This window comes from Malaclemys terrapin, chromosome 13, assembly GCF_027887155.1.
Source record: "Malaclemys terrapin pileata isolate rMalTer1 chromosome 13, rMalTer1.hap1, whole genome shotgun sequence".
NCBI classification, from domain to species: domain Eukaryota; kingdom Metazoa; phylum Chordata; order Testudines; family Emydidae; genus Malaclemys; species Malaclemys terrapin.
Genome location: NC_071517.1, coordinates 2,561,301 through 2,584,588, shown reverse-complemented (window position 1 = coordinate 2,584,588; position 23,288 = coordinate 2,561,301). Strand labels below are relative to the sequence as shown.

General features: G+C 46.0%; 1 protein-coding gene across 4 annotated transcripts in view; it reads right to left on the bottom strand.

Annotated features, from left to right (window-relative positions):
• The window catches only part of BAIAP2 (BAR/IMD domain containing adaptor protein 2), an 85,070-nt gene that overhangs the window by 26,613 nt on the left and 35,169 nt on the right, over positions 1-23,288 (bottom strand). For all 4 annotated transcript variants that reach the window (XR_008446921.1, XM_054047115.1, XM_054047113.1 and 1 more), the window contains exons 4-6: positions 18,106-18,167; positions 17,231-17,302; positions 16,308-16,445 (exon numbers count right to left, since the gene is read on the bottom strand). Coding sequence is in view for 3 of the 4 variants with exons in the window: in XM_054047115.1 (XP_053903090.1) it covers positions 16,308-16,445; positions 17,231-17,302; positions 18,106-18,167 (272 nt within the window). In the remaining variant the exon portion in view is untranslated. The remainder of the gene's footprint in view (positions 1-16,307; positions 16,446-17,230; positions 17,303-18,105; positions 18,168-23,288) is intronic.

Sequence of the window (23,288 nt, the reverse complement as noted above, 5' to 3'; positions counted from 1 at the left end):
GAAAAAATACTTCCTTTTGTTTTAAACCTGCTGCCTATTAATTTCATTTGGTGACTCCTAGTTCTTATGTTATGAGAAGGAGTAAACAACACTTCCTTATTTACTTTCTCCAGACCCGTCATGATTTTATAGACCTCTGTCATATCCTCCCTCAGTCGTCTCTTTTCCAACCTGAAGTCCCCGTCTTATTACTCTCTCCTCATACGGAAGTCATTCCATACCCCTCATCATTTTTGTGAAATAAATGTTCCATGTAAAGGGAGGGTTCAATACTACATATGCTCCATTTCCGCCTTGCAGGGAAGGCGATCTCCGACTTGTCATGACCAGCTTTACAGTCTAGCCCAAATTAAATGAGGTTGTGGACAAAGTTCCCCTGGAAGAGAACCAAATATGGAATTTTTCCACCCCCCCACCATTTTCTGCCTCTCTTTCTCAATGAATACGGAGCAAGTCACAGTAGTTTTAGGTATCTGCTCTCAGAACAAAAATGGGATGAAACGCAGGGGAAATAAAAACAGACACCAAGATTAAGTGACTTGCCCAAATCCACAGAGCAAGCCCACGTCAGAGCTGGGATTAGCATTCGTAAATCCTGGCTCTCAGTCCTGTGTTCTGATCATGCCTCAAGACCAAATCCTTGGGGAATCCTGCTTTTTGCACACAGGAGAGTCTTCTGGCTAGTTTGACCTGGATCTCCCCCACAGGCACCAAGCAGACAGCAGTGGAAAGGAAGGAAAAAACCAAACCTGTTCTGCACCCAGAAACTGCATTGAAAAACCCACACACTTCAAAAACGATTCCCAGTCTTCCCCACTATTCCAGCCAGCCCGTGTGTTTTGAAACCTACATAACAGTGTTCTGTGCACACTATGAAACACGCTCACGCAATGCGTTTGCAGAATGCAGCAGGTAGGCTCCAATTGATCGGAAAAGGCTGTCAGCATCATATGGTGTCAAGTATCAGAGGGGTAGCAGTGTTAGTCTGAATCTGTAAAACGCAACAGAGGGTCCTGTGGCACCTTTAAGGCTGTTAGTCTTAAAGGTGTCACAGGACCCTCTGTTGCCTTTTAGCATCATATGGGTGGATAAAGGGAGGGGGAAAAAAGGAAGCATCTTACCATTGTATTGGCTTAGTGCAGGAGGTGTTTCATGGGGCATGCCAGAAGATCAAACACCCACTATTTGTTCTCCCCATGAATGGGCTCAGAGGGCAACCTCCAAGACACAATCTCAAGTCTTTGTGAATGATTGCGGTGCTTCACAAACCCTGCAGGGGCTGCCTGGGCATCAGGGGAGGAATTTAGGGAGAGAAGGGGCACAGAAACCCTCTGTAATAGAGTAACGTCCCACTACCTTAAAAAAAAAAAAAACAAAAACACACACCCACTACTGACTGACAACTCAGGAAAGTGTTTCTGGGTTTCTAGGTTGATAGAGAGCCTTCAAATAACTTTCCCCTCATTCCGGTATAGGCACCAGCTAAAATATGCACAAGGAACAAAGATGACCTAATTAACAATGTGAGCACTTCATCGCTGCACCAAGGGAGCAAAGAATATTAGATGGGAGAGGAATTCTGTTTTAAAATAGCTTTCACTTAAGGCCTGGAGTCATGGAGACCAGAACTTGTGTTGAAGGAATCTGCAGCTTTGTTAGGGTGACCAGATGTCCTGATTTTATAGGGACAGTCCCAATATTTGGGGTTTTGTCTTATGTAGGCACCTATTATCCCCCAACCCCCACCCCGATTTTTCATACTTGCTGTCTGGTCACACTGAGCTTTGCTCCCAGGGTGAGGGAGGGAAGGGAAATAAGGAAGAGTAAAACCTTGCAAATCACAAAAACTGGACAGCCTCACAAGACACAGAATTATCCCTGAAAATTGGTGACTAATCCCAATTAGCCTAGGAGCTCTCTCCACTTAAAGCACTGCAAACTGCCTCCATTGTTCTCCAGGTGGGGGAGGGAGGCACTCACAGCCAAGCCAGCAAGGTGAAAGCTATCATCTATGCAGAGAGCACAGGAGGCTGCCCTAAAAAGGAGGCACTGCCCACGTGAATCATTCCCGGAACAGCAGCCATTCTTCCAGCCTACAGCTTTAACTCTTGGGCTGCTGGAATCTGTTACAAGACAACACCTGTAAGAGATTCGGCTAGAAACACAAGCAAGGTCTGTTTAGCAAATCAAGAGAAGTACCCTCAGTAGAGCTTACTGAATATTTATAACAACAAACAATTAACTCTTGTGTGGTGCTCTGAGTTGACGGACCAGGTTTTCCCCTCCCTGTAAGCAGCTCATACCTAGGAGGAATAAGGACAAATATATCCTGGTGGGAGATTATGAAACAGAGGAAGAAAAAACACAGCGGTGCAGGCTGGAAGCAACCATCATCACTAACACAAGACGACTGGAGATTGCAAGATTTTAGACCAATAAATTCATCCCAGATGCTGGCACAAAAGTTAACAAATTAAGGCTAGAGGTATATAAAAATATAAGTGTTAAGAAGGATCAAAAAAATCCTTGAGACAAACACTAATTCCAAGCAGAGTGATCAATTTATAGTCAGTGCAGGCAAAATAGCAGATGTCATATTTGGATTTCACTAAAGCATTCAATCATCATGCATTGTTACTGCGTAAATTAATTCAAATGATGTTGGATAGAAACAATTCCATGAAAAACTAGCTAAGAGTGAAAACCAAGGGCAACGCTAATCAGCAATGTATTGAGTTGTACTGCAGGAATCCGCATCAGGGTCCCTCTTTAATAAATGACTGAAAGGAGAGAGTGAACCACGTTAATGAAATCTCCCAGGGATGGAAGTTGGGAGGAGTTGCAAATGCCCATGAGGACTAAAGGGGACCTGGCAAACAAAACAATTTGGCTTGGAATAAATAAATAAAATCACAAGCGAAGGGCTAGTCTACACTAGCAGCTCTTTAACGTGGCTCGTGTAGTCACGGCAGAGCGCTGGGAGATCGTGCTCTAAAAAACCCACCTCCACAAGAGGCACAGCTCCCAGCACTGGGGCACTGTTTACACTGGTGCTTTACAGCGCTGGAACTTGCTGTGCTCAGGGGGATGTTTTTTCACACCCCAGAGAGAAAGTTGCAGCGCTGTAAATTGCCAGTGTAGACAAGCCCGGATACATCTTGGGGAAAACAAACACCACTCCTCAGCAGAGGGAAGCCAGTAACACCGCAGGAGACTGCTAGACTGACGGGTTTACAATGGGCTGTGGCAGCAGAAATGGCTAATGCAATTCTGGGCTGCATACACAAATGCATCCCATCCCGAGTAGGGAGGGAACAGTCAATCTATAGCTCTGGTGGGAACATACCCGGAACACTAGTTTTTTGGAAACAGACTCTAAAGACCAACCAGGGAGATCAGAATGATAGATGAAGGAATTGGAAGGATTCAGAGAGCTAAGGGACTACCATGATGTGAGAACATGGAAACCACCTACGAGGTTTTGAAAAGCGTGAGCTCCAAAAGCAGAGGATTTATTTAAGGTGGCACAAAGGGGAATAATTAGAAGTAATGAGATAAAAATTCAGAAATGGAAAAGCAAGGCTGATTACCAGGGAAAGCTTCCTGTTAGTGAGACCTATCAGCCCCCTAATCATTTTTGTTGCCCTTCACTGGACTCTCTCCAATTTGTCCACATTCCTTCTGTAGTGGGGGATCCAAAACTAGACACAGAACTCCAGATGAGGCCTCACCAATGCTGAATAGAGGGGAATGATCATGTCCCTTGATCTGCTAGCAGTGCTCCTACTAATACACCCCAAAATGCCGTTAGCCTTCTTGGCAACAAGGGCACACTGACTCATATCCAGCTTCTCGTCCACTAACTCCTAGGTCCTTTTCTGCAGAACTGCTGCCTAGCCACTTGGTCCCTAGTCTGTAGCAGTGCATGGGATTCTTCTGTCACAAGTGCAGGGCTCTGATGAGGTTCAACAAGAACAAGTGCAGATTTCTTTTGGCCCAATCCTCTAATTTGTCTAGGTCCCCTCTGTATCCTATCCCTACCCTCCAGTATAACCAATGCATCAGCTGAGTGACAAGGGGCAACAGGCTACTTACTGGAGTTGCTGCCTTTTGAATGAGAAGAGAGCGCACTCAGCTAGTCAGTAACAGATCCGCATTTGAGGCTCAGTCCTGAAAGTCTCTCCGCACACTGGCCGCAAGCCACTAAAGTGCATGTGTAGCTCCACTGAAGTCAAGACTTCAGAGAAAGGTTTTGGCACTCAATTATACATGCAGAGTTCCCGCATATCTACTAGCATGCTGGTGAGTCCATCATTATTTTAACATATGACATTTTAGGGGGCTTGTATGTTTTGTTTTGAAGAATGATCTGGAGATACTAACATCTCTCTCCAAGACACACAAGCAGCTAGCAGACCTCAGGCTGTGAAATGAGCCAAAGATGCTCTTAACCCTCTCCTTTGTATGGTAAACAAATCAACCTTCCTCCTGGATTGGAGAACGCCTGCAAGTGGGTTTCCATGGAAGCCACACCACATTTCATTTTCTTTTGCAAAGAAACAATCCCTCTAGAACAGTCATTCTCAAAATTTTGTACTGGTGACCCCTTTCACCTAGCAAGCCTCTGAGTGCAATCTCTCTCCCCGCCCCCCCCCTTTATAAATTTAAAAAAAAAAAAAAAATTTTTTTTGGACATTTAACACCATTATAAATGCTGGAGGCAAAGTAGGGTTTGGGTGAGGCTGACAGCTCGTGACCCCCCATGAAATAACCTCATGACCCCCTGAGTGGTCCCAACCCCCAGTTTCAGAACCCCAACTCCAGAAAGCCATGAGGTTCTGAACATGGACCTATGAATATGCAAACACCTCATTTCATAAACACTGTCCTACCATATTAGCACACTTAAATCTGTAAGGGGAAATCCCCTCAGAATGCTCTTGGCACAGTACTCCCTTAGTAGTCAGCCCCCAACTCTTTGGGAGGAGACTGGGATAAGTAGTTGCGAGATACACAGCACTGACCCCCTATTCAGGTGGTCTCAGCAATGGAGATGGAAAAGAATAGCCGTCATTTTACTCACTGAATTCTGCAATAATATTCAACTTAACTGACAGTTTTCCCCCATTTGTGCATTTGAGACAGACAGACTGCAAATATCACAGTATTTGGGGATTATTCCTAAATGCCTTTATTCACCAAAGAGCATTCAAAACGACTATGCTAATGCAAGGTAACCTGCAGAGACTTCGGCCTCTTCCTGCCACCCCTCTGCACTGGGTGCAACCCCCCATTCGGATTCACTGCGTCGTCGCTTCATTGAAATGCCCCCAAAACGCCTCTCTTCCACACTTGTCCTCTAGAAGTGATGCCAGAGTGAATCCCTGCACTGAGCTAGCCATGTTCTCTCTGATAATTCCCCCCTCACCAGCCTACTGCAGGTGACCCCCCAACTGGCATTTAGGTTGTAAGTGTTTTCAGGCAGGGACCATGAAGCACCCACTGCATCTTGGGAGGCTAGGTAACAGGAACAAAACAAGACTGAGACGAAGGGGCTTCACATCAGTAGATCTCAAAGCCCTTCACAATCTTCATGGATTTATCCTGTGATGCAGGGCAAGGCTGTTTTCCCATTGTCCAGATGGGAAGAGAGTCAGAGGTGCGAAGGTCTCAGAACAGGCGATCTCAGGCAGAGCAGGGAACCTACTCCCAGTCTCCCAAGTCCTAGGCCAGTGCCCCAATCACTCAGCCATCTTCCCTCTCTAAGGAACAGCCCACTTATTTTTACTCAGGACGTAATGCACACTGCCTTATTACCTCCTTGCGGCGCACGATGCCCTGAACCTGTGCCCAGTGGGACAACAAGAGGTACTGGTCACACTTCCAGTTTGTCAAGCCCACTTCGCCACTACCACCACCGAGGCACCATCTTACTAGTCTGCGCTCTGCCCACCTCTTCCTTCACACCCCGGCCAGCGCCTTGCCACCCCCCTGAGGATTCCCTTCCCCTTGTTCTGTTCTATCTCAATGTGCTCAGAGTCAGGTTCCCAGCCACTTACGTCCCCATTTCAGTCCACAAATCTCGTTAAACAAACTGTTCATCTGCTGTAAAGGCCCAACAGACCCACCCCAAGGCAAGACACAACTGACATTCTCTCTGCATGAAACACTCTGCAGAGGGAGCAGAGATGTGTGGCTGGTTATTGCACTAGCTGAAGCGTATCCAATGGGAAATGTGCACAGGCAATTCTAACACACAAAGCTAATAAATCGATCATTGCTAAAAGTCAGGCCTCCTGTTTCATTCCTCCATGATCTAGGGTCTTTTCTCATTACATTTCCTCTCTCACAGGACTGTTCTTCAGGGTAGAAACCTCGTTTTCTTACTTCTCTGTAAAGTGCCATGCACAAATGACATTAAGTAAAATGCAAAGAACAGAAACCAGTTGCTCTCTTCAGCTGACTATGTGGGCGTTTTGAGATCAGCCACTTAAAACAACTCCTCAATAGAGAACATCTAGGATCGGTCTTTGTGAACTAGCAGCATGCAGAGCCATTTTTCTACTGAAGGACACATTTCAAAGTTATCCCAAACCTGAGCAGAAATGAACTGTAAGGGCAGTTTCCAGGAGACTAATTTGGGGCATCTCAGCTCACAGGGGGGAGGAAAAAAAAAAAAAAAAAAAACCACTCAGTGCTGGAAGCGTTTAACAGCGGCTTACAGCTTTGCTAACCTACACTGCAGAGCTCAAAGACCTGTGTTTGCTAAGGCTGGTGGTCTATGGCTGGAGCAGCTGGGTAACTGACTAAAAAGGAGAGTAGAGCCGGTTCCTCCTCTCACTGTCCTGCCTTTTACGAGCAACTCACCAATTAGAGACCTTGAAACAAGTGCAGCAAATACCTTGATTGGTCACAGTTCCTCTAGCACGGAGTCACGGGCTCACTACCAGAAACAGCCTGAGAGTCCGGGGCCTCTCCGAGGCCCAGAACATCGAGAACTGGGCTGGAAGTTCTACACCAGGCTCTCATGAGGTTTCCAGGACCCTTTGCTTCCGGTCAGTGCTTCCACCCAATGGCGTGTTTGGCTGCTTCAGGAGCTGGCTATAACTAGGAACTGCAGCGGCAAGAACTCAGAAAAACCTTCAGTACAAGAGGTGGGGAGAGAGTTTTAGGTGGAGCTAAAGGCTGATATTTATTAAATTTAAACCTCATCTCCCAGCCCTAATTTGAACAGGTACAGAAGAGAAACAAGTCTGGCCAATGAGATAAGGCCAGAGAAACAACCTATGAGCAAAATGCTCGGAACCTGCACTGGAGAGATTTTAATTGGGCTCCTTTTTATTCTCCCTCCAGTGATTGTACTCAGCACTTCAAGAAATCGAGCCGGATTCATTTTTAGTGTTTTAAACTTCATGTCAATTATTCAGCGCCTCCTCTGAGCTTTGACATAATTCTTTTTATTGGTCTTTATATAAAAGCTGGTGGCCTCATTACAGCAAAGTCCTTATCAATTAGGATTGCCTGACCTATAACTAAAATTATTTCTCCTTATGGGAATATCAAAGTGAGGCTTCAATTACAAAACCTTTATGAAAACTACAAGCTATTTGACCCAATGGCATTTCAAGTGTTCAGAAAGGAGAAGAGTATGCGTATGTACCCGAAGGCACTAGATACCTGGCCCAGGAGTTCTACTCCAATCACATATCAGTGTAACTTAACCTACCCTTTACATAAGGCTGCTGCTGCCTGTGTCCCCACACAGAGCGACCAGAATAACCTAAGTAGGAATGAAAACCTTGCAACATTAGCAAGTCCCCTGGCTGGAAGAAGTCTGTTGTACTCCTATACTGTTCTTGCCAATGCAATATAAAGAGGATGGGTGAAGTCTCTAAGAACAGGCAAGTGTCACAGTTCCAGGATGAGTTGTACCTTTGACCCCTTAGCCAGTCTCTCTGTGAGCACCCTTCCAAGAGGCAGGCCCAGCACCTGCACTTCTTTCAGAGTGAAAACCTGCCGTTCACTCCACTTTTAGACTGGGTCTCCAGGTTACAGCACCCTCGTTTCCTCAGGAGGTCCAACTGGGTTTCTTCTAGGAGCTGCAGACAGTAGTAAATGCAGCGACATTGAGTAACTTGTTCAAAACAAGTATTATTTATCCATAGGAACACAGCAGTCAGAGAAGAGGGTTAAAATAATGAAAGGCATTTTATTATATATTTTTAAACTTAGCCTTTCCTGCAAGACTTAAGTGGGTTGACTTACCCCTGGTATCCCACTGTCCTGAGGACTGGGTTACAGTCAGTTTCTCAGCAGACACTACCTACCCCTCAGCTTCAGGGCTGAGATTTAAACCGTTATCAAGTTCTTTGTTCAAGGATCCCCCCCACCCCATTCTTGGATTCTCCTCTCCCTCCTTATCAGCCCACCTGCTGAGACCTTCAAAGGTTTTGATACCTGTATTGTTGAAATCTGAGCTTCAATTATGGTTGTTGGTTGCTTTATAGGGAAGAGGTCAGAATATTTAGCACAACTACAAAAAGAGCTTTCAAAATAAATTCTTTGATTTCTGCTTTTCTGATGTTGCAAATCACACAGAAGCCTACCTGGCTGAACCAACATTGGGGGTGGGGGTGGGTGGTGGGAAATCAATTTAGGGCAGTGGTCCCCACATTTTTTTCTGTCATGCCCCCCCCCGCATAATGGGAATCCGTCTGCAGCCTGAGGCTAGGGTGCTGGGAGCAGAGGCCAGAGCAGGGCTGGATGGCACTTCCTCCCCACCCTCCATGGAGCATGACCCCTGCACCGCCATGCCCCCCTGAACATTTCTCTGTGTCCTCCTGGGGGGTGCTCCCCACAGTTTGGGGAGCACTGATTTAGGGGGAGCATTGATATTCAGCAAGTCAATAAAAGTGATCCCAGAAAAGGATAGTGTTTTCAGACTCAACTGTACTAGACTCAGATTTAAGATTCGTTACCCAAAGCAACTGTGCTTCAAAACTAAAGAGACAGACAGATATTGAGCAATCAGCTAATGCAACTTATTAAATAGTGATAACCAGGACAGAAGATCATCAATACACAAGTCAACAACTAGCCACACTAGGAGTTGCTTGTAGGTGCCAACACCATAACATGCAAGCAGAGCTTTTCCCATTGAAAATCATATGATGCTTCCGCCACTTAGCTACATTAATCTTCAGAGTCCCTCCCTCACCCACTAAACACTCTAGTGAAGGAAGCAAGCATGACAGGAGAGCTCACACTTCAGCTGGAACATTCAGACAGGCAGGTGATCGCTCAGGCAAGGATTAGCTCGGTCCTGGCATCCAAGCGGTTCAGAGAGAAGGGGCTTTACCAGCTCTGCTTTGGGCTCATTTGGAAGTGAACACTGACACATCCACTTTAGCGGAGTCCTGCGAGCAAGCCTGTCTGTGTCTGCTTGATCAAGCCTCACCTCAAATCCCTATTCTTCCCAGAGATAGAAAACGTACAACTTCCCACATACAAGATAAACAGCAAAACAAAGTCTGAATGCCTGATCCGGATTAGCCACTGATCTTTCCCTTTGTGAAAGGGAGAATAAAAGCAGGAGTTCGCCAGAAGAATCACAGGTGAGATGAGGGATACTTGTTTGGCCTCAATTCCATTAGCCAATCTGACACAGCGGGCAACTCTTAAGCCATTTCAAAGATTAGATTCATCATGGCCTTGCTCTGCCACACGGTATGCCAGAAACCAAACAGCTTCAGGAGTCTTATTTGTCTAGTCCTGGACACATCCTAGTTAGACGTGGAAAGGATGTGCTGGAGGGTCTTGGAAGGCTGAGATAGTGGGGGTGGGGGTGGAGGGAATGGAACAGGAAGAAGTCAAACACATTTTGAGCCTATTCACAGAGCAGCCACTAGTCCTATCCTCCTGGGGCACGGACTTAAGCTTCAGTTTAATTTCAGGACAAAATGACAAAACGGCTGTAATTCAGCAAACCAAGAAACGGCACAGAAGAGCAATTACACTTCCTGCAGTTCTAAATACGAGAACAGAGAACACTGCATAGGTTCTGAATCCTGGCTGTTTAAACAGTCACTTGTGTTTAAGTGATACGATAACTTAAATCTTGGAGTCCTCAAGTTTTTTTTTTTTATGGAATAGAATGACTTTTCTGTAACTGCCAGGATATTTTTCCAACAGCAACTTCTCTCACTACAAAACAAACTCATCTGCAACACACGTGCCTTCAGACACTGGCTCAGTGAAGCATGGCTCCACCTTACTAGAGTCTCTAGAAGTGCATCCTCAAAGCCCCAAGTTGGTTGGTTTTAGAAGACAACAACCACACAGACAGTGCTAAGCCAGGGTATAAAACACCCCAAAAACTCAAAAGTTGGCAGCATCTGAGCCAAATGCCAATTCCTCTGCCAAGAAGCAAGTGGTTCTCTAGTTGAAATAAGCAGAGTTGTCAGAGAAATCAGGTATTTGTGGAACCAGACTGGACGTCTGTGTGACATCAGTAGCTGTTCAGCAGAGAATTCAGAGCTGCCAATAAAGCGGGGATTCTTCACTTCCAATGATGGCAAGTTTTTCCACCCTCTGTACCCCCGGCAAGAGGTTTCCTCCTCAAACCAGCTGCTCTTTAGATACAGGAAGTCAGTCGAGATCAGCTGAAGAGGAAAAAGAAAAAACAGACGATGGTGGAGCTCCAGGCCTGAGCATGGCAAGCCCTTGTGCTAAGCCAACACAAGAAACAAGAGTGGAAGAGTTCTGGGTGGGGACAAGGCCCAGACCCAGGATGACTACACCTGGCATGCAGCCCGCATGAAACTGCTGTAGGGCTGCGTTACATGGTTCCACTCCACATACTAAATCAAAAGCTATGCCACTTCCTATTGCCAAGCCACATCCTCACACCAGACCTCTGCTATCCGAGGAACAAGACATTTCCATTCCTCCACACGCCATTCTCCACAGGGTGCTGTACGTTGTCCTTCTCCCAGGGCTCGCTGGATTTCAACATTTATCCCAAGTTTTCCAGTGAGCATTTATGGCAAGAGTCCACTTGAGCCTATGGCAGTTCGGACATCCTGGGCCAGCAAAGGGGCTTAGCCGTTTTGCTAATACTGCCCAAAAATCATGCTTTCAAATCCACCATAAAGAAAAGGGGGAAAGAGTTTTAAGAGTGGCCCAAAAGAGTTTGCTTTTTTTTGCTTTTTTCTTTTGAGGACATGAAGCCCCAACACACTGAGCAGCACAGCACAGAGAAATCAGCACCACTTGGTCAAATTCAGCAATGCCAACTTTTTATTTTAATCCAGAAAAACCCAGCAATCCAGCAGTTTTCACAGCTCTTCTTAATCTTAAAAACCATTGTAAGGTTTTTCCAAAGAGATAAGCTCTTCCTAAACTCCTACTGTAGAAAGATTAAGTGCTTGAAAGATTGATCCGGTTTCTTTCCCTTTACCCAAAACAAGTCACGCTAACAGAACTAACCTACATCTCTGCTACTTTGTGTCAAGAACATCAAAGGCTGAGTTAAGGGAGCGTCTGAATAGTCACCCTCTCTCTCTCGTATGGCTGAGAGGTGCAGATGGAGAAGGAGAAGAGGAGAATTCATTTTAGTTAACTTGGAGGTGTACATCATAGGTGGGGGAATCCCTGCAAAAATAAGGACAATGCAGTCTCTAGGTGCTTAGATGACTCAGAGGAGATAAAGGAGCAGTGGCAGGATTTTAGTTCTCTTTGTCCATACGGGCAACATTCGTGAGCAAGCAATAGCTAATTGCCAATCTTGGTGCCTTGGATATTCCTGCATCTAAAGATATCCTTGCCCACTGGTCTACCATTCCTTCTCTTTCAGCTGGCAATTGAGAAATATGTTGCAAGGAAGCAGATATTCAGAAGTGATTTAAAAATCTTTAAATTAAAAGTTTATTTGCTCATCAAGTCTTCAAGCAGGAGAAGCTAGTTAACAGGACTTCTCTGCATGTTTTATTATATCAATACACTTTAGATTGGCTTTTAAAATTAGCTTCTTAAACAATCTCAGGTGGATACAAGAATGTGTGCTAGAACTCAGGGTGCTGGGGGTGTGGCAGCACCCCTGGGCTTCAAGTGGTTTCCAACATATACAGGGTTCACAGTTTTGTTAAATGGCTCTCAGCAGCCCCACTATCAAAACGCCACTGGATAAATGATGCCTTAGGACAGATTAGTAAAAATTCAATACGCAGCATTTTAAACAAGCACAAGAATTATTTCTGGAAGCTTGAGATAAGAATGCTGATAAACACTTCTAGTTTTTCCCTTCAGTGATCTTTCTGCTCCACGCTGCTAACAGAATAACTCCCTCACTGAGTTTTAGTACAATTACAAAGTGTAGTCTCCCCCATATAACCTTCATTCTAATTAGCTGGTGAGTTCTTCACATCTGCTTTTCAGTACAGAGAACTTCAATAAACCCAGGCTGAGGAGTTGTTACCTATGTTTAGGTCAGCTTAGGTAAAAAGAGAACATTTAGGAAGTATGATCTCATTCAAATAACCTTTGGGTAACTCTGATCCCAGGGGCAACACGGCTGCTGAAAGTTTTGCATTTGAGACAGGAGCTAGCAAGTCATCTGGCCGGTGGGTTAATTTTGCCTAACAGGAATGTGCCATTGATGCTGTATTTACTTCATAGCCGTGGCTAGAACTAACCGAGAGAGACAAGCAGAAAGAGCATTTTAAGCCAGAAGGTGTTTACAGATCCATGCTTTACAGATTAATTGCTTGCTTAAACTTGCACTGCTCCCAGATGTGTTGCAGGTGAGGCTTGAATCGGAGGTCAGTGACTTCTGCAAGAAATTAACTCATACTATGAATACAGTCTTTAACCCCCTAAGCAACCCACCCCGTCAATACACCTTGTGCCACAATTCAGGTTCGATGTCCATTGCTGTCAATAGAAGGTGCAATAAAAACCTCACCGCACCAAGTCTCAGAGTCTGGGTCGATTGACTCAGGTTCGCGGGGCTCAGGCTGTAGGACTAAATTGCAGCATAGATGTTTGGGCTTGAGATGGAGCCTTGACTGAAACCCTGTGAGGAGGGTGGGTCTCCGAGCCCAGGCTCCAGCCCAAGTGTCTACCCTGCACTGTTTAGCCTATCCCTCCCCCAGCCCAAACCTGAGTCAGCTGACCTGGGACTGCCATGGGCATGCTGCAGGTCTTTTACTGCAACGTAGGACATACCCAGGAGAGTAATTCCTGATGGTCTGCATATGTCAGCAGTGCCTTCTCAGAACTCTTTGTGGGATACATTGAAATGAAATATTATCCCCCATTTATCCCTGCCTGGAAATCCTGAAGCTTTAGCCTTTTAAAATGTGCATATAAAAAAAAACAAAAAACAAAACACAAAAAGAAAACCACACTCCTCTCCAAGACACAAACTGCTGTGCACGGCTGTTCTTGAGAGAAGAGTGAGTCTCTCTGCCTAGGGTCTCAAATGCAGCAGTCTCAGGAGGGTGCAATCAAAATCTGATTAGAAAACGGTATGCAGTTTTCAAGTATGCTTGAATCAAAAGTCACTATTTAGGTAAGTTTTTTTGCTGTCTAACGAAAAAACGCCTCCAGCGTGTACAAGCTGTCGTACCAAGGGAGTGGAGGGGGAGAAATGGATAGGAATTTAAAGCCAGGAGGCTACAGAAAATATTTCAGCAGAATGCGATCCAGAGGGAGATGTGTCCGACACTGGAAATTCACTGATCAGAGAAGAGTCAATCTCAGTCAATTCAAGGAGACAGAATTAATGAATGCACTGGCTGAATGGTTAAGGTGCTGGACTAAAAGGCTACTTCCAATTACCCTGCTGCAGAATGGGTATCCGATCCCATCCGGTTAGAGCAGTCAAAGGTGGTTGGACGGGATGCTGGGCAAAGGATTCCATCGTTTGCCGCTGGCTGTGAAACTGACTTGGGTCTGCCCAATGAGCCCAATTGACTTTGGACTCTTATACAATGCTTTTCATCAGTAGATCTCAATGCACTTTGCAAAACTGAACATCATTTGCCAGTTTAGAGAGAGCAGAGAAAAGTGAAGTGATTTGCCCAGGATCTAATGGCTAACTGAAGAGCCAGGTCTCCCAATTTCCAGTCCCATGTTCTATCTTCTGGACCATGCTGCCTCCTTCTCTCCCTAAGGGTGCTCAGCTCATGTGAGGCAGGAAAACAGGGAGCCATTATCGAAGGGGCTTCCGCGTTTGGGCTGCCACTGGGAAGTGATGCGTGAAGGGCAAAAGAACATCCTATCTAGGGTAAGAATAGTAAGAGGCCAATATGGTTCCAGCAGGGGGCTCTTTAAATGACCTGAAAAATCAAAAAGGAATCCTATGAGTGGAAACATGGACCAATTGCTAAGGAGGAGTACAAAAGAACAGCACAAGCATATAGGGATAAAACCAGAAAGACTAAGGTACAAGAGAAGTTACACCTAGCAAGGCACACAAAAGGCAATATGAAGGGGGTCTACAAATACGTTAGGAGTAAGAGAAAGCCAAAGGGTCCTCTACCTAGCGAGGAAGAAGAGCTACACATGGAGGACATCAAGGAGAAATATGAAGTATTTAATGCCTGATTTGCTTCAGAGTTAATTGTGACCAGATATTCAGCACAAGTATTATTAACAACAAGAGGGGAGGAACACAAGCCAAAATAGGGAAAGAACAGGTGAAAGATGCATTCAAGTTGGCAGGGCTTGATGAAATCCACCCTACGGTACTTAAGGAACTAGCTGAAGCGATCATGAAACCATTAGCAACCATCTTTGAGAACTCTTGGAGGAGGAGTGAGGTCCCCGAGTACAGGAGAAGGGCAAACACAGTATTTATCTTTAGAAAGGGGAACAAAGAGGATCTGGGGAATTACAGACCAGTCAGCCTAACTTCCATACCTGGAAAGATACTGGAACAAAATTATTAATCAATCAATTTGCGAACCCCTAGAGAATAATAGGATTAGAAGGAGTAGCTAACATGGAACGGTCAAGAATAAAACATGCCAAACCAACCTAATTTTCTTCTTTGATTGGGTTACTGACCTAGCCGGGGCGGAAGTGGGGGCCGGGGGGGGGGGGAGGGGGAAGAGAAGCGGTAGACATGCTTTTGATTTTAGTAAGGCTTCTGACAGTCCCACATGACACACTAATAAGCAAGCTAGGGAAATGTGACCAACTGAAATTACTATAAGGTGGGTGTACATCTGGTTAACAGACCAACCTCAAAGAGCAGTTATCAATGGTTCGCTGTCCAACTAGGAGGCCATATCTAGTGGCATGCACAGGGGTCTGTCCTGGGTCCGGTACTGTTCAATATTTTCATTAATGACTTGGATAATGGAGTGGAGCATATGCTTATAAAATTTGTGCATGACACGAAGCTGGGAGGGGTTGCAAGCACCTTGGGACAACAGGATTAGCATTCAAAACAACCTTGACAAATTGAGATTTATCTGAAATTAACAAGATGAAATTCAATAAAGTACAAAGTACTACACTTAATAAAAAAAAAGTCAAATGCACAACTACAAAATGGGAAATAACCGGCTAGGTGATCGTACTGCAAAAAGGATCTGGGAGTTATAGTGGATCACAAATTGAATAGGAGTCACCAATGGTGATGGAGTTGTGAAAAAGGCTAATATTCTGCGGTGCATTAACCAGAGGGTCGTTTGTAAGACAAGAGGTAACTGTCCTGCCGTACTCAGCACTGGGAAGCCTCAGCTGTAGTACTGTGTCCAGTTCAGGGTACCACGCTTCAAGAAAGATAGACAAATTGGAAAGCGTTCAGAGGAGAGCAACAAAAGTGAAAAAAGGTTTAGAAAACCGGATCTATGAGGCCAAGTTACAAAAATGGGCATGTTTAGTCTTGAGAAAAGATGACTGGGGGGCGGCGGGGGAGATATTTGATAACAGTTTTCATATATGTCCTTGTCCACTGAAGGCAGGACATTGCTTAATCTGCAGCAAGGGAGATTTAGGTTAAATATTAGGAAAAACTTTCTAACCATGAAGAAAGATAAGCTCTGCAATAGGCTTTCAAGGGAGGTTGTGGAATCCCCATCACTTTAAGAACAAGTTGGACAAACACTTGTCAGGTATGGTCTAGGTATACCATACTCGGTATACAGGCGGCTGGACTAGACGACTGCTCGAGGTCCCTCCCAGCCCCACATTCCTATGATCCTATGAACTTAGCAACCAATGGAGTACTCCGTAAGGCCCATTTCAGTCAGTACCACTGAGGGTATTGACAGCAGACTACCAGCCAAGAGTCCTACCTGCAGCTCCTTGTCCGAGTACTTCTGAGGGTTTTTGCTCCCTTGGCTCTTCTTCCGAAGTTTTTTCAGCTCTGCCTGGCACTTCTCTAGCGCGTCCCCTTTGCTCCTTTGCTCAGTCTGGTATTTCTTCAACGCAGCCTGAATATAAAACAGGGGGAAGCGCTGAACAGCTGAAACAATGGCTCAGCAGATCAGCTGAGGTTTTCTGCTCCTAATGAGCATGGTTTACATTCTCCTTGTAGCTAAGGCCTCCACAACCTCATTCCTGAGGCAAGAGGCATGTTTTAGAACACTCGCATGTTTAAAAGGCAACTGTGCAGCCATCCTCTGGGAGATGAGGGAACACCAGATTCCCAATGACCCAGAAAGCAGAAATATCAGCACGTTGGTGATTTCATGGTGGACTACCAATTAAGAAAGAAAAAAAAAGGATTGCTCTCCTCTTTAAAAACAGCAGTCACTAGCAGCAATGAGAGTTAGACTGCATGCTCCTTAGAGCCGGGAGCGCAGGATGACTGGAAAGCACCTGCATATTCTGGACACTACCACAATGCAAAGAAATAGTCATTCATAATTAGTATCAGTTCATGTACGTTATACAGAAAAGGTTAAGTGCAGCCATCACAGGGTTGAGATGGTTGAAGCCCACAGGTTTTAGAACACTGGAGTATTTTTTGCTAAAAATCTGCAACATGATGAGAGGCTGGTCTTCAACTCCTGCAACTGTATTCAGGATTACATGAAGGTAAATCGGATCCCAAACAAGCAGAGTCAAGGTGGAACACTTGCACCCCCATGTTGACTAGGAGAAGCTTGGAATGCTGGTGGAGAAGGCAGCGGCAAAGAGAAAGTCAAAAGAAGAGCTGGGAACATGCTCGTGTTGTTTAATATATTAAACTAAAAAAGAGTTCTGATTTACTTACACTTAGATACCTGGAATCCAGTTCTACTTTCTGCTCCAGTTGCGTCAGTAGCTCGTTGTGAAAAGACTTCAGCTTGAAGACAAAAAAATACATATTCTAGCAAACACTGACCTGGCCTTGAATCCAAATACAAAGGGAGAGCATGAGTGTGCGATGCAGAGGACAGTTTCATGAGGAAGAGACGAGGGGCTGTCTGCAAAGTAGGATGTATGCAGGCAACAGAAAGCTGATGGAGAGCAGTGGATGAAACAAGACAGAGCGTGAAGACAGACAGATAGTGGATACACCACAGAAAGAGGCACGTTAACATTAGGGCAGCCAATTGGATATGGAAAAACAGGTGTATAATTGGCTCCATAAAGGAAGAGAGGCTGATGGTCTGAGAGAAACGGATGGAAGCCCATATGGTGAAAGACCCGATAGGAGAGGCTGGATATCAGCAGGATAACAACCAAGTTTTAGATAAAGTCAGTCTATGTGGATAGGAAACTGAAACCCATTTTGTTCCCGGATCTCAACACTGGAGGACTTTGATGCTAACTGGCTCTGCGTGAAGTAGATTTGTTGAATAGCTGGCTCTTTTGTCCAGACAATACCATTTGCACAAGTGCTCTCTAGACATCCTAATTTTTCTTGATCCTCCCTGTACAATTTATTCTTTTATTCAGTCAGGGTTTGCCAAGTGAGGTTTTTACTCATAGCTAAATGCTTGGCGATTATTTCACGCATCCCCTCTGTGCAGTACTGTGGTTGCACTTCCACACTGAAATGCAGCTAAAGGCCAACAAATTGCTGAGACACCTGCTGTTCCCCCTATGTATTTGGTCCATCCAGACTCCTCTAGAGAACATGTCTGCAAGCTGTACAGTACTTACCATCTCTTCCAACTGATTTTGAATCTGCCTGTGAACTTCTGCCATCTGGAAGAGAACATCCCCTAGAAAGACAAGAAACAGAAGGAGAGGGTTTTAAAGACACTCAGCTCTCTGTAGACCTCACGCACACCGATGCAGCTGGGGAGGATGGGGGCATTCGTCTCAACAAGATTGAAGGAATGAGAGATCAGACTAAGTGCTCTGCAGTTTGAGTTTACAGAATAAGCTCAGTGCTCTTGGGCATTCATGGAGTGTGTTTACATCAGATGCTCATTTAAGTCTCAAGCATGCAGATGTTTAGCTAGGAGGTTTGGAAACCTACCTGCTGCCTCTTCTGATTATGCAACGCAATAAAAGGAGGGGGGAAAAGGAAGCAGCAGCAGCATGAGCAGAGCACCCTGGAACCCTGCATACGTGCGACCTGTCCATACCGGAAGAGTCTCCCCACACTGGAAGCATAGTTCTGCTTGCTACAGCCAGCACGATGAGCACACGCCCGCTAGTGCAATCCCATTCCGGAGTCAGCACTGAACCTGTTCCCCAGCATGGCACTAGAGGGTGCTGTGGAGCTGAAAGTTCTAGCTTTTGGATAAATCAGGATACAGAGACCCCCACCACTCCTGGTCATTAGGGATCCCCTCGACACTTACTCCAGGTATATGGTCATTAGCCCTGGTGTCCTGGCCAAAGTTCAGACTGGACAATTCTATTCCGTATCCCTTTCCCCCCCAGTGTAGTTCAACAGGGAAGTTCTTCCTCACTTTCAAAGACTGGAGCATACAGTAGGGGTGACAGAATGGGTGCTGCATTCTCCCCCAGCAGAGAATGCACTGCAGTGGGGAGTAACCCACTCCCTTCTTTCTATAGCCAGGCACGGGTTTTCTGAAGTACTCGAAGATCCCTCAGGATAAGAGGCAATATGCCAGCCCCCCATGGACGCGTTAGCGACAGAATAAAAGGAACACCTGCAAGAGCCAGTCTCTACTATAAAAAAAATATGGAACAGATGTAATTTGAGGAGAGGAGTTTCTTCAGTCCTAGAAGCAGATGAGGTCTGGTCAGAGGAACATACCACCTGGGAACGAAAATACCAATTCACAGAAATCCAGCAGCATCAAGGGCAGCAAGTAAGAGCCTACGTAATGGGCCTGGAGAGGCTGCTCAAAGCCCCATGATGCAAAGGTGGCACAGCTACCGTAAATAGTCATTCATAATTAGTGAAAATTAGGAAAAACTGAGGGGGAAAGAAGAAAAAAAAGAAAAAAAGAAAAAAAACCCATACACCCCCCCCCAAGTGCAGGAACAGTAGCCATAGTTACAGCAACTAATCCCAGCTCAGCCCTGCGTTTCTCACAGCAAGCATAGCCATTTTGAACCGGAGGAGCGATGCAGTTAGGAACTATTTTACTCTAATTCCTCTCAGCTGTCACCCCTCTCCAGCCCCTTCCTGCTCCAGAGGACAGGACGGCCACTCTGGGCTCTCCCACCGCTTGGCAGTGGCAGCTCTGTGGGGACCCACCTGAATGCAGGTGAATGGAGTCTCTCCTCTGACAGGAGTTCTCTGAGCTTCCAGCCTCTTATATTTTACAGGGCAAGTGTCAGGGTCCCACTGAACTCACCCTGGCCACAGCGCTACTCAAGACAACACGCTGCTGACACTCAGGGCTGCCAAATGGCTCTTTCTGGATTATAACCCCCACCCCAATACACGGTGCTGGGAATCGCACATGGCAACAACGGATGTTCCAAATAACCCCGCAGGCCGATGGAGTCTCTTTCACGCAGCATTGGTTAATTCTGCTCTGCTCAGCACCTCACAGCCAGGCTGCAAGCGTCTGTCTATTAAAGGAAATGTAACAAAAACAAAGAGTCCTCACTAAAGATCATTCCCTGCAGAGCACCTCTGAGCTCCCGGTGCAGTGACTGGCAGCACACGCCCGGTCTTATACAGGACCAACCTCAGACAGTGCAATAATGCCACAGAAGCGACATCAGAGTGGGAAGAGCAGGCACAATCTCATGGGCAACACACAGGTGCCCAAATTAAACATGCTAAAAAAGGGGCTAAGAACCACATAAGTGTTTAAGACAGAGGTCTGACTTAAACCCACAACAGGCTGCAATTATGGAATTAAGGCTACCGCTCTGGCCAGCCATTGGACTGGGCTAGGCTTGACAGGGGCGGAGTCCCATGCATTTTGCGTATTGTACCCTGGTGTGCAGCAACATGAACTGGGGTGGGGGAGGAAGGCCTGGCTTTTGTGGGCTGAATTTATTTGCACTTCCTCTCAAAGCATTTTCCCAACATTAAAAAGTTACCACCACTGAGATCCAATCCCTTATGTTATCATCATCATCATCAAGTAGATGGTGGATAACAATCTTATCTACTTATGGCTCGATTGGGTAGGATTATTTATAACTGCACCTTTGGGAGTTGGCAAAGCACGCATCCAATGCTGATGTGCCGACAGGCATTAAGCAAAGCCGCAGGGACAGCTGAACTGGATCGGGGGAGTGGGTGGGAGAGGAAGCCCAGTTTGGATTCCCCCATTGGAAACTTCACAGGACTCTGGCGTTTTGGGGAAAGCAAGCTTGTCTACAACCTGGTTCTGAGTCATCATCTCAGCCCATGCTCTTCTCCACAGGTAGATGTAAGGATCAGAACCTAGAGAACACACACATGGGCTGTTCTAGCCAACGAGCCGGCAGAGCCTCACCACAAGGCACCTTGCAGAGCAGTGTAAAAGTTCAATAAGAAGCTAGGCAACCTTTAATGCTCTCACGGTGAGCTGTTCCCATCACAAATCTCTGCAATGAGTAGTTTCATGCATGAAAGGGAAGGTCTGGGCAGAAGGTTAACACTACAAAATCTACAGGAAATTGCTCTCCGGTTGAGAGGTGAAAGTTAAATGGTTCTCTCTATAGGGAGGCCAAGAAAAATGATGCAATGTTATAACTCAGCTGTGATTTCTTCCACTGACAATGCATGAATACGTGTATTTTTATCTTCAAAGCACTCTGCTAACACTAACCCTCACACAACCACCTCCATTTCACAGGGAGCCAGGCGACGTCTCCAACATCACAGGAGGAAGCGTTCACGTCAGAATCATAAGTGGAACTTGGGACTGTCTGGTTTACACCACGCCTTTTGCTGCATTGTGCGAGGGCGGATGTTCTCAAAGGGTGTACAAACGTTCAAACACCAACCTTTCAGAGAACCAGCGAGAACCGTCTCTGCTCCAAGAAGTTTGCAGTCTAATTCAGAAAGATGAAAGGGCCCATCCCAAGCACTAGAGGGAGAGGTCACACCACCCCCACCCCCTTGGACCTCTCAAGACACATACTTTAAACCCAATCCTAGAGACTTCTCCTGGCAAAGATTTTAAATCTTGGTTTACAGTTTCCTTTCCACATCAAACTCTTTGCCCCTTGCTAGACCAATGCCCTTGGAGTACTGGCGAAAAGTCAGGACACGTGGCACAAAGGAGTAGCTCTCCTCACCCAACAGCAGCAGCATCACAGACCTGGGCAACATGCTAGACATTTATTCTACCAGAACGCGAGCCATTCCCAGCAGCTCCCCAATCCAGGGTTCCTCCAGCATGGCCACAGGGATACTAGCAGCAGATAAAATGCACTTCTAAACCTCAACTAGCCTCTCCGGGACTATAGGATGTCTTGGCGTGGTCTGAGTGCTCACCTTGAGCTACACAAGTCTATAAAAGCCACAACCCAAGTCATTTTATCTTAAAGCTATTGCTAAGATAAACAGGGCCCGGCAGCAGGGAAGGGTTAAAAATCCATGAATAAAACCTCAAGGAAATTCAAATTTAAGCATTTAAAACTGTCTATGACATGGATTAGAATCTGCAACATCATACTAATCTAGGACATGACAGCACATCATCTTCCGCTGCTGAGAGTTCGGTAGATTTATGGCTTATACCCTGCTAGCATCCAAAGGCCCCGATCCAGATGCGTGCCCTGTTGCGCAGGGCTTTGCGTAAAGGGACGAGTTACTCCCAGGATCACTGGAATGACAAATGTGCAAAGGTCACTCCCACGTCCAGGGTTTCTGCACCACATAAAACGATGTTCGTAATGGAAACGCCAACGCAACCGTCACCTTGCAGTGAACTCGCAAGTGAGGAAAGCACGTGGGTTACACAATTACTTACGCACGTTAATTAACTCTCAACCCCCCACTTGACGGGGGAAAAGCAGCTAGTAGCGAAGACTTGCCTGGGGCCACATGGCAGCAATAGGAGTTGAACTGTGGCTCTCGGTCATACGCTCCGAACACACCTCTCTAAGTCCAGCCCGGAGTCAGCTAGTAGCAATGTCATGGTTGCAAAGAATGTAAACAATGATTGGATACACAAAGCAAACCGGAATTGCTATTTCAGTCTACATCTGACTCACACGACCATTTTCAGAGAACTATAGGCACCATTGTGAGTCCACTGGGCTCTAAACCCACCACACCCAAGGAGAAACCTCTAAACAGGTTGTTTCACATGGCTTTCTGGGGCTGCTATCAGCCACAGTTTGCATGCTAACCTCACAGAGGGTGGAACAATAAGCACAGAGCTGCACCTCCCTTTGTGCGGAGAAGTTTCACCTTGAGGTTTTCCAGGCCTAGGGATGGTGTCCACTACCATTTCCCCTCCCCTCACCCCGGGCACAGACCCATTATGCATTTCAATCAAGCGGTGAAGTGCAGCAGACCACGGAGTAACTCCAGTTGGACAGAGAATCTCAACCAGGCTGCCACTTGTTCTAAAATCCATGAACCGATCCAACCTGCCTTGTGATGGGAGTGAGAAACTGTGCTGGAGCTGGGGAAGCAACCAAACATGTTCAAAAGGGCCGAAGGGCTCAAGACAGTTTGCCATTAACTCACTAGAGTTGCAAGATTCCTGCCAATAGAAGTCTGATCTCCTCTACCACTGGGGAGAAGCGTTGGCTCCTGCCCCAAAGTTCTCATGCCAAACCAACAGCGGTCAGCCTGACCGGGGATGCCACCCCAGAGAGAGGGAAGGGCCAAGAAGTGAAAAGCCAACCCTGCAGTGCAGTCAAAGTAGCGAAGGCCTTGCCTTCACTGCTAGAGAAAGGTTTTTTTAACCTTAGCATAACTCAGGCATGTGAGTTATCCAGAGGAAAAAAACAGTGCAGAG